The sequence below is a fragment of the Mus musculus genome, chromosome 12 (assembly GCF_000001635.26).
Source record: "Mus musculus strain C57BL/6J chromosome 12, GRCm38.p6 C57BL/6J".
In the NCBI taxonomy this organism is placed as follows: domain Eukaryota; kingdom Metazoa; phylum Chordata; class Mammalia; order Rodentia; family Muridae; genus Mus; species Mus musculus.
This window is the reverse complement of record NC_000078.6, coordinates 113,513,664-113,525,703: the sequence shown is the minus strand read 5'-3', so window position 1 is coordinate 113,525,703 and position 12,040 is coordinate 113,513,664. Positions and strand designations below refer to the sequence as shown.

The 12,040-nt window shown below is 41.6% G+C and overlaps 1 gene segment (V, D, J or C) and 1 further gene; both read left to right on the top strand.

Annotated features, from left to right (window-relative positions):
* Igh (immunoglobulin heavy chain complex) overlaps window positions 1–12,040 on the top strand; it is a 2,751,187-nt gene that overhangs the window by 2,484,251 nt on the left and 254,896 nt on the right.
* Ighd3-1 (immunoglobulin heavy diversity 3-1) lies at window positions 375–391 on the top strand. The segment is given in 1 exon segment: window positions 375–391. A coding segment is annotated over 1 exon segment (17 nt).

Sequence of the window (12,040 nt, the reverse complement as noted above, 5' to 3'; positions counted from 1 at the left end):
AGAGGGCTCAGAATGCAAAATCAAGTAGATCTCTAAGTTGGACTCCAGCACAGTCAGGGCTACATGAAGAAAACCAATATTTTAAAAAGAAACAAAGAAATAAAGAAAAGAAAAGGAAAAAAGAAAAAGGAAAAGAAAAGGAAAAAAGGAAAAGGAAAAAGAAAAGGAAAAGAAAAAGAAAAAGAAAAAGAAAAAGAAAAAGAAAAAGAAGAAAAAGAAAAAGAAAAAGAAAGAGAAAAAGAAAAGGCTTGCCCTGAAACCACTCAGTGCTCACACAGCTCTGCCCACAGGGGAAACCTACCCATGCCTGTCCCCACTCAGCAGGAAGGCTGTGAAGTCTCTGACAGGATTTTGAACAAGTTACTGTCACAGTGGGCACAGCTCGGGCTACCACTGTAAGAAAAGCTCAAACCAAAACTGCCCTCCAAAACTCATCCCCAGACCTATTCCCTTTCTGGCTTTGTGTGTGTGTGTGTGTGTGTGTGTGTGTGTGTGTGTGTGTGTGTGTGTGTGTGTGTGTGTGTGTGTGTGTACATGTGCATGTATATGTGTATACATACCCAACCAGCAAGGTGCTCCTGAATATCAAGTCCTTTATAACTTGGAGTAGGCCATCCTTACCCTTTCATCTTGGCTCAGGACTCTCCAACAAAGCTGACCCTTGAGGGAGAAGCTACAGGCAGATAGGATCAGTCTTCTCTTACCACCATGAATACAGGCAGTTAACTGCAGGTATGAACCTGTGACATCCAGTAATTTCTGCAAAAGTAACAGACACCATACCACCCCTGGAGCACCATGACACCAAGGCCCTAAACTGTCATCTTCTCCATGTTTCCAGCAACGAATGATCTTCCTGTTCTGTCCTCCGAGAAGGGTTGGAAAGGAGCTTTGCATGAATAGGCATGAGAAGCAACACTGTGGTGTCAATGTCAACCACAAACCCCTCAGAAAGGCTACACAAGCAGCTGTTCAGACAATGGCACTCAGAGTGAATGGACACACAGACATCAGATTGGTGCCTGGCACAGAGGCCCAGGCCAAAGCACTGGATTAAAAATACCTGTGCCCCTTTGGACAATGGCAGCCAGCCATGGTCATCCCCATGGCAAGGTCCTCCATTATGTTCAGGAGTTGAAACTCAGAATGACACTCACTGACCTCCAGTGATGGGTCCCTTGACCAGCACTGGTCCCAGACAGACAGACAGACAGTAACAGAAAGACAGAGAGAGAAAGACAGAGGGAGGGAGAGGAGAGGAGGGAGGGAGAGAGAAAGGGAGGGAGGGAGGGAGGGAGGGAGGGAGGGAGGGAGGGAGGGAGGGAGCAGGAAAGTCAAAACTAGAAGTAGTTAATTTTAACAACAGGAAAGGGGTTTAGAATCACTCACCAAAGTGTTAAGAGCCTGTTTTGGATACCAATAAGATGGCTATTCTGGCTGACTCTTCTCTCTTTGCTTTGCTAAGGCAGGCAGTGTTCAAACAGTGTCATCATAATCTTGTGGCTGCTCCACTAGGCCACCCTGAACGTGATCCTCCCATAGTCTTTTCTGTGGTGGTTCTCCACTCCTGTGATGCAACACACTTCCTTCCTCCCTCCCTCCCTCCCTCCCTCCCTTCCTTCCTTCCTTCCTTCCTTCCTTCCTTCCTTCCTTCCTTCCTTCCTTCCTTCCTCCCTTCCTCCCTTCCTTCCTTCCCTCCAGGCAAGACCCGGAGATCCCTAATCTGTACCAACAGCTAGTTATGCCAAAGTTACTTTCCGAACTTCAGATTCCTATGCTGTGCCCAGCCATGCTTCTACATGGGTCCCTTTCACACTTTCATTCAGAGCTCCCTAGGCTGTACCCAGACCTGCATGTGCCTAGGTACCTTTCAAACCTTCACTCAGAGGTCCCTATGCTGTACCTAGCCATGTCTATACCAAGGAAACATTCAGACTTTCACTCAGAGCTCTCTATGCTGTATCCAGCACTGCTTGTGCCTAGGTCCCCGAAAGACCTTCACTCAGAGCTCACTATGAAGTACCCAGCCCTGCTTGTGCCAAGGTAATTTTCATACCTTCCCTCAGAAATCCCTATGCTGTACCCACACCTGATTGTGGCTAGATACCTTTCAGACCTTCGCTCAAAACTCCCTATGCTGTACCCAGCCCTGCTTGTGCCAAGGTACATTTCAGACCTTCAATCAGAGCTCCTTATGGTGTACCAAGCCTGGCTTGTGCCAAGGTAACTTTTTTTTCCTTTTTTTTTTTATAATGTAGCTTACAAGCACAATGCAGTGACTTTATATAATTTTGTTGTCTATGGTATAAATGACCATGATGTGCACTTGGTTATCAGCTGCACCACCATTAAAGAGCCCATAGAATATTCAAATCCACACACACATACACACACATACACACAAACACACATTTTTATGAGTTTCAGACCTAGTTGTGAATTGTTCTGTATACAGAGTATAAGCATCTTCAAATTGACAACATAATTTGTGTTGGTTTTCCACCGTTTCTACTTCTGTTAAAAACAGCATATTTTAACTGCGGCCCCGTCTGCCTGGTTATTTCTTTGCAAACATTGTGAGTCTGATACAGTCCGATATGCTCGGTGAGTGGATGGACTCCCTTTCTCAACCCAGAACTTCTACAAGAATGTCTTTCTTTTTGTTTTGTTTTTTTTTTCTTTTTTTAATATCTCTTTTCTTTTCAAATTTTTATTAGATATTTTCTTCATTTACATTTCAAATGCTATCCCTAAAGTCCCCTATACCCTCCCCCCGGCCTGCTCCCATACCCACCCACTCCCACTTCATGGTCCTGACATTCCCCTGTACTGGGGCATATAAAGTGTGCAAGACCAAGAGACCTCTCTTCCCAATGATGGCCGACTAGGCCATCTTCTGCTACATATGCATCTAGAGACACGGGCTCTGGGGGTACTGGTTAGTTCATATTGTTGTTCCACTTACAGGGCTGCAGACCCCTTCAGCTCCTTGGGTACTTTTTCTAGCTCCTCCATTGGGAGCCCTAGGTTCTATCCAAGAGATGACTGTGAGCATCCACTTCTGTAGTTGCCAGGCAGTGGCATAGCCTCAGAAGAGAAAGCTATATCAGGGTCCTTTCAGCAAAATCTTAGTGGCATATGCAATAGTGTCTGTGTTTGGTGGCTGATTATGGGATGGATCCCTGGTTGGAGCAGTCTCTGGATGTTCCATCCTTTCATTTCAGCTCCAAAATTTTCTCTGTAATGCCTTCCACGGGTGTTTTGTTCCCTGTTCTAAGAAGGAATGAACTATCCACAAATTGGTCGTCCTTCTTGATTTTCTTGGTTTTTGTTTTGTTTTGTTTTGTTTTGTTTTTTGCAAATTGTATCTTGGGTATTCTAAGTTTCTGGGCTAATATTCACTTATCAGTGAGTGCATATCAACTGAGTTCTTTTGTGATTGGGTTATCCCCTAGATACATCCATTTGCCTAAGAATTTCATAAATTTATTGTTTTTAATAGCTGAGTAGTACTCCATTGTGTAAATGTACCACATTTTCTGTATACATTCCTATGTTGAGGGACATCTGGGTTCTTTCCAGTTTGTGGCTATTATAAATAAGGCTGCTATGAACATAGTGAAGCACGTGTCCTTATTACCAGTTGGAACATCTTCTGGGTTATGCCCAGGAGAGGTATTTCGGGATCCTCCAGTAGTACTATGTCCACTTTTCTGAGGAACCACCAGACTGATTTCCAGAGTAGTTGTACAAGCTTGCAATCCCACCAGCAATGGAGGAGTGTTCCTTTTTCTCCACATCCTCGCCAGCATCTGCTGTTACCTGAGTTTTTGATCTTAGCCATTCTGACTGGTATGAGGTGGAATCTCAGGGTTGTTTTGATTTGCATTTCTCTGAAGATTAAGGATGTTGAATATTTTTTCAGGTGCTTCTCAGTCATTCAGTATTCCTCAGTTGAGAATTCTTTAGCTCTGTACCCCATTTTTAATACGATTATTTCAATTTCTGGAGTCCAGCTTCTTAAGCTATTTCTATATATTGGATATTAGTCCCCTATCATATTTAGCATTGGTAAAAAATCCTTTCCCACTCTGTTGGTGGCCTTTTTGTCTTATTTACAGTATCGTTTGCCTTACAGAAGCTTTGCAATTTTATGAAGCCTCATTTGTCAATTTTTGATCTTAAGGTACAAGCCATTGGTGTTCTGTTCAAAAATCTTTCCCTCTGTACCCTAACTTCGAGGATCTTCCCCACTTTCTCCTCTATAAATTTCAGTGTCTCTGGTTTTATGTGGAGTTCTATGATCCACTTAGACTTGAGCTTTATACAAGGAGATAAGAATGGATCAATTCTCATTCATCTACATGATAACTGCCAGTTGTGCCAGCACCATTTGTTGAAAATGCTGTCATTTTTCCACTCGACGGTTTTAGCTCCCTTGTCAAAGATCAAGTACCCCTTGATAGGCTGTAGGATAGGTATCTGGGTTCATTTCTGGATCTTCAGTTCTATTCCATTGATCTACCTGTCTGTCACTGTACCAGTACCATGCAGTTTTTATCACAATTGCTCTGTAGTATAGCTTGAGGTCAGGCATGGTGATTCCACCAGAGGTTCTTTTATTGTTGAGAACAGTTTTTACTATCCTAGGGTTTTTGTTATTCCAGATGAATTTGCAAATTGGCCTTTCTAACTCAGTGAAGAATTGAATTGGAATTTTGATGAGGATTGCATTGAATCTGTAGATAGCTTTCAGTAGGATAGCCATTTTGACTATATTAATCCTGCCAATCCATGAGCATGGGAGATCTTTCCAACTTCTGAGATCTTCAATTTCTTTCTTCAGAGACTTGAAGTTCTTATCATACAGATCTTTCACTTCCTTAGTTAGGGTCACACCAAGATATTTTATATTATTTGTGACTATTGTGAAGGGTGTTGTTTCCCTAATTTCTTTCTCAGCCTGTTTATCCTTTGTGTAAAGAAGGGCCACTGATTTGTTTGAGTTAATTTTATATCCAACTACTGCACTGAAGCTGTTTATCAGCTTTAGGAGTTCTCTAGTGGAATTTTTAGGGTCACTTATATATACTATCATATCATCTGCAAATAGTGATGTTTTGACTTCTTCCTTTCCAATTTGTATCCCCTTGATCTCCTTTTTTTGTCGAATTGCTCTGGCTAGGATTTCAAGTACTAAATTGAATAGATAGGGAGAAAGTGGGTAGCCTTGCCTAGTCCCTGATTTTAGTAGGATTGCTTCAAGTTTTTCTCCACTTAGTTTGATGTTGGCTACTGATTTTCTGTATATTACTTTTATTATGTTTAGTTATGGGCCTTCAATTCCTGATATTTCCATTACTTTTATCATGAAGGGGTGTTGGATATTGTCAAATGCTTTCTCGGCATCTAACGAGATGATCATGTGATTTTTGTCTTTGAGTTTGTTTATATAGTGGATTATGTCGATAGATTTCTGTATATTAAACCATCCCTGCTTCCCTGGGATGGAGCCAACTTGGTCATCATGGATGATCATTTCGATATGTTCTTGGATTCGGTTTGCGAGGATTTTATTGAGTATTTTTGCAGTGATATTCATAAGGGAAACTGGTCTGAAGTTCTCTTTCTTTGTTGGATCTTTGTGTAGTTTAAGTATCAGAGTAATTGTAGCTTCATAGATTGAATTGGGTAGAGTACCTTCTGTTTCTATTTTGTGGAATAGTTTGAGGAGTGTTGGAATTAGGTCTTCTTTGAAGGTCTGATAGAACTCTACACTAAACCCATCTGGTCCTGGGCTTTTTTTTGGTTGGGAGACTATTAATGACTGCTTCTATTTCTTTAGGGGAAGTGGGACTGTTTAGATTGTGTTAATCTGATCCTGATTTAACTTTGGTACCTGGTATCTTTCTAGAAAATTGTTCATTTCATCCAGGTTTTCCAGTTTTGTTGAGTATTGCCTTTTGTGGTAGGATCTGATGATGTTTTGGATTTCCTCAGGTTCTGTTGTTATGTCTCCTTTTTCATTTCTCATTTTGTTAATTAGGATACTGTCCCTGTGTCCTCTAGTTAGTCTGGCTAAGGGTTTATCTATCATAGATTTTCTCAAAGAACCAGCTCCTGGTTTGGTTGATTCTTTGAACAGTTCTTTTTGTTCCAACTTGGTTGATTTCAGCCCTAAGTTTGATTATTTCCTGCTGTCTACTCCTCTTTGGTGAATTTGCTTCCTTTCGTTCTAGAGCTTCTAGGTGTGCTGTCAGGCTGCTAGTGTATGCTCTATCTAGCTTCTTTTTGGAGGCACTCGGGGCTATGAATTTTCCTCTTAGGACTGCCTTCATTGTGTCCCATAAGTTTGGGTATTTTGTGGCTACATTTTCATTTAAATTCTAAAAAGTCTTGAATTTCTTTCTTTGTTTCTGCCTTGACCAAGGTATGATTGAGAAGAGTGTTGTTCAGTTTCCATGTGAATGTTGGCTTTCTATTATTTATGCTGTTAATGAACATCAGCCTTAGTCTGTGGTGATCTGATAGGATGCATGGGATAATTTCAATATTTTTGTATCTGTTTAGGCCAGTTTTTTGACTGATTATATGGTCAGTTTTGGAGGATGTACCATGAGGTGCTGAGAAGAAGTTATAGCCTTTTGTTTTAGGATAAAATGTTCTAGAGATATCTGTTAAATCCATTTCTTTCATAACTTCTGTTAGTTTCAACGTGTCTCTGTTTAGTTTCTGTTTCCAGGATCTGTCCATTGGTGAGAGTGGAGTGTTGAAGTCCCCCACTATTTTTGTGTGAGGTGCAATGTGTGCTTTGAGCTTTACTAAAGTGTCATTAATGAATGTGGCTGCCCTTGCATTTGGAGCATAGATATTCAGAATTGAGAGTTCCTCTTGGAGTATTTTACCTTTGATGAGTATGAAGTGTCCCTCTTTGTCTTCTTTGATAACTTTGGGTTGGAAGTCAATTTTATTCGATATTAGAATGGCTACTCCAGCTTGTTTCTTCAGACCATTTGTTTGGAAAATTGTTTTCCAGCCTTTCACTCTGAGGTAGTGTCTGTCTTTTTCCCTGAGATGGGTTTCCTGTAAGCAGCAGAATGTTGGGTCCTGTTTGTACTGTACCCAGCCCTGCTTGTGCTAAGGTACCTTTCAGGCCTTCAGTCAGAGCTCCCTATGCTGTACCCAGACTTACTTGTGCCTACGTCCACTTCAGACGTTTGCTCAGAACCCTCTATGCTGTATCCAGCCCTGCTTGTTTGTGCCTAGATCCCCTTGGGTGCTTTGCTCACACTACTCACCATTACCAACAAATGAATGGTTTCCAGATGTTCCAGAAATTTCCCTGATTCCCAAAAGAAAATGATACAGAACAGTCAACTATATGCATGTTTTTTTTTAACTACCAAACTTCAAAATTAGCAAAGTAGGGTCCTAAATGAGCAAGAGCCTCCATCTCAGAGCTCTTTGAACCATGCACCTTTTTGTCAACTTGATATCAGCTGGAATCATCTGAGAAGCAGGAACCACAGTTTAGAAAATGCCTCCATAGAAGATTGGTCCATAGACAATCTCTGGGGGTATCGTCTTGGTTAGTGTTTGATGTGGGAGCTAGGCACACATCGTTGTGAGTGGTACCACCCATGGGTAGGTAGTCCTCAATGCCATTTAAAAAAAATCAGGTGGAGAAAGTCCTGAAGAAGAACCCTTGTTTTTCCATGTCTTATGTTCAACCACAACCTCTAATTTCCTGCCGACTTCCCTCAGTGACAGTGTGTGACCTAGAGTTGTAAGATGAAATAAACCATTTTCTCTCCATTTTGCTTTTGGTCATGGTGTTTGTCACAGCAATAGAAACCTAAATTAGACATCTAGTGTGTCAACACCTATTCAACCTTATTGGAAAGAAGACTTGATCTAATAATCAATAACCCTAGATTCAGATATATTTTTCACATGTACAGTCTTGAGGATTTTTTTTTGCTTGAACCCAACCTCACTGAATAAGATTTACATGAATACACAATTCTATTTATAAACTTACATGCATCTTTTTTCATGTAAAATAATATTTAGTGTTGTGTATGATATAGAATATTGACAAACAAAGTTACCTACATGAATGTGAATATGTTTTATTTATGTGAATATGTTTACTGGATAAAAATACAAAAGTGAGCAAGGAAGACAAAACCACCTGAAGTAAATGTCAGCACAATGAGGCAGAGATCAGGAACCCCCACAGTGGTAACAGCGGGTTTGTGTGTGTGAGTGAACTCACTGGGCAACTCTGTCCCCAGAAATACTAGGCAGGATCAGAGGGTTGAGATGTTCAGCCTTCCACCTCCAGTGAAGAAAGGGTCTAGAAGCTGAATTGGTCATTAATGGCCAACAGATTCCATCCTGCTTATATGCAAGGCTGCCATCAAAGCCAAAAATATGGTGTTAGGAGAACTCCCACATAACTGGACACAGAGGAGACTGTGGGGAGGTAACCCAGAGGCACAGAAGCCCTTCACAGGCTGTCAGAGTTCATTCCTCACCCTGTGTGCCTCTTCATCTCTCTGCTTCCTCCTATCCTTTGTAATCCAGCAATCATGGTGGGTGTCCAACTGCTCCAGTAAATTTGTCTAAAGAGTATGTGGCAGGATCCTTAACCAAAAGCTGGTGAGTCAGCACAGGCTAAAACCTGGGATACACAACCAGCTGGCAATGTAGAGAGACTTGTAGTGCTGAAGCGTCAAACCCTGAGGTCTGTGCTGTCCCATGATGGTTAGCATCAGAAACCCCTTTCCCAGAAGGTTCTGCTGTCACTAGTCAGCTAAGTGAAGGTTCTTTTGCTCTACCTAGGTAGACCTCATGGGTCAGCAGGAAGCTTTGACCTCTGGTAGCCTTCTTCTCACCTGCCAGGGGCCAGCCCTGGTGTGGGGTTCTTCTTTTTGTCAGTTCTTCTTGAGCCAGTGGAAGGGGAAGAATGTCAGTGGAGGGTAAGACTTGGTCTTACGAAATTCCCAGGTAAGACTTTGTCTTACATGATATTTAGGGTTGCTGTATAATAAAAAGTTTACTTATCTAAGTCTAAGTTACTATGCTATTATAGCTGACCTGCCTTCTGTGTTCCTCTGAGGCCAGAAACTGCAGTCTCAGGCACTTTAGCACCTCATCCTAAAACAGCCGGAGATTAAGTAAACAATTAATTGCTAGAGCCTTTTCCCTAGTGTTCAGATGCCTCTTGCTTGTCAGGCTAGGGGGATGTTTGTAGCAATAAACTTCTACTGAACCCAAAGAGAATAACACTTGCAGAAGGTCAAACTTTTACATAATCCAATATGCATAATCTCACATATGTACATAAAATGATTCATGTATGCTCATTTATACATTTTCATTCAAACCCAGTTGGGCCCACATGCATGCATTGTCACAATTACATACTTACACACACAAATGCATACATTCTCACTGTGATGGTTTGTATATTCTTGGACCAGGGAATGCTACCATCTGGAGATGTGGCTTTGTTGGAATAGGTGTGACCTGGTTGGAATAGGTGTGTCACTGTGGGTGTGGACTTAAGACTCTCACCCCAGTTGCCTGGAAGTCAGTCTTCCACTAGCAGCCTTTGGATGAAGACATAGAACTCTCAGCTCTGCCTGCACCATGCCTTCCTGAATACTGCCATGCTCCCACCTTGATGATAATGGACTGAACCTGTAAGCCTGCCCCAATTAAATGTTGTTTTTATAAGACTTCCCTTGGTCATGGTGTCTGTTCACAGCAGTAAAACTCTAACTAATACCGAAGTTAGTACCAGGGACTGGGGTATTGTTGTGATAGGCCTGACCATGCTTTTATTTGAAAGAATGTGAATTTTGGGACTTTGGATTTAGAAAGCAGTGGAATTGGGGCTTAATGGGTCATCCTAGTAGGAATATGGAAGACTTTGTTGCTGGGAGTAATTTGAACTGTGTTGAACCTGGCCCAAGAGATTTCAAAGGAAAAGAATTTCAGAATGTGGCATAAAGACTGTTTTGTGGTATTTTGGTGAAGAATGTGGCTACTTTTTGCCCCTGTCTGAAAAGTCTGCCTGAGACTTAGGTGAAGAGACTCAAATTAATTGCATTGGCAAATGAAGTTTTAAAAATGCCCAGCAGAGACTTTGTTCTCTGGTTAAGTCTTATGAAGAGAAGTTTGAACAAGCATTGCAAACTTAGAAAGGAAAAATATAACATATATGATTTGAGTATTAAAGGGGTTGTGACATGGTTGAATTCAAAGATGAAGAATGTGTAAAGAAAGCATTAGAAACTATGAACAAATATGACCTTAGTGGAAGGCCTTTGAATATTAAAGAGGATCCCGATAGAGAAAATGCTCGCAGGACACTGCAGCAAACAGGAACATCATTTCAAGGATCATGTGCCTCCGATGTGGGATCTGGGTTGCTAAATTTACCACCTTCCATTCTCAATAGTCTAAACATTCCTCCTGAGGTTATCAGCAATTTTCAGGCTGCTAGACTTGGTTCCACAATTTTTGTTGCTAATCTTGACTTCAAAGTTGGTTGGAAGAAATTAAAGGAAGTGTTCAGCATAGCTGGAACTGTGAAGCGTCTATTAGTGCCAGCCAGCTGAACATAACTGGTATAATAAGAAATTTGGGTCCAAGTGTTGGTGAGTTTGCATACGTGGTACTCTTTAAGGAAGTAGAAGGAAAATCAAGGGATCATGCAGAGCAGCTGAGGATCGGCACTGTGAGAGGCCATGGAAGGCCATTGGTGAAGGTGCAGCCTCAGTTGCAATTGATGGCCCAGGACAGAAGGGGTCATGCAAAGGAGATGAGGCTTGGCACCATGAAGAAAGCCTATGAGAGGCTGTTGGTGAAGCCTAGTTACAGTGGAAGACAGCAGCATTTTGGAGATGCCAGTACCATGAGATGACCACCAAGAACAGCAGCAGTAGTTGAGTACAGGCAGCTGAAGCCTAGAAGACAACATGTGTGCTACAAAGGACAGGGCTAGAGAAGTGACCCAAGCCCTTGGAGGAGCCCAGAAGATCGTGAGTTGGATACCAGACATTGGACAGTTGGAATTTAATTTTTGTTTTTGATTGTGACAGTGCCCTGATATTTTTCCCTCTTGAAGGAAGAAAATATTTTAGTGAATCCCACAGTTAAGAGACTTTTAATTGTAAAAAGACTTTGGATTTCAAAAGATATTGAATATTTTTAAAGGATTGAACTTTTAATATGTAAAGAGTGTAGGACTTTTAAAGTTATTTAAGATCGTGGGGATGAATACGAACTAAGGGTTGAGGCTTACTAGTGTTGTGTTTGTGTGTCAAGTTGACAATGGGTCAATTGTACTGGCTAGTTTTGTGTCAACCTGACACAGGCTGGAGTTATCACAGAGAAAGGAGCTTCAGTTGGGGAAATGCCTCCATGAGATCCAGCTGCAAGGCATTTTCTCAATTAGTGATCAAGGGGGGAAGTCCTCTTGTGGGTGGTGCCATCTCTGGGCTGGTAGTCTTGGGTTCTATAAGAGAGCGGACTGAGCAATCCAGGGGAGGCAAGCCAGTAAAGAACATCCTTCCATGTCCTCTGCATCAGCTCCTGCTTTCTGACCTGCTTGAGTTCCAGTCTTGACTGCCTTGGTGATGAACAGCAGTATAGAAGTGTAAGCTGAATAAACCCTTTCCTCCCCAATTTGTTCCGTGGTCATGATGTTTGTGCAGGAGTAGAAACACTGACTAAGACACTCACAATTACATACTTATACACACACCCATACTTACATATGCATATGGAGCAAAAGACCAAGCACTGGTGCAGTAAGAACTTACTGATTCTAGATGAAAAATAAGCTCTAATCTTTATTGCATAGAGAAACAAAGGGCTTCCACCCTTTTACTGTTAAATGAATTAAACCCATGTTTGTAAGAAAAAAAAAGCTTTGTTCCTTTTAATAAGACTAAGCCTGCCTTGTTATTAAGAAAAGACCTGTTCTGTCCCACGGTAAGGAGAAGGCTGCCTGCTCCTTCTGCTC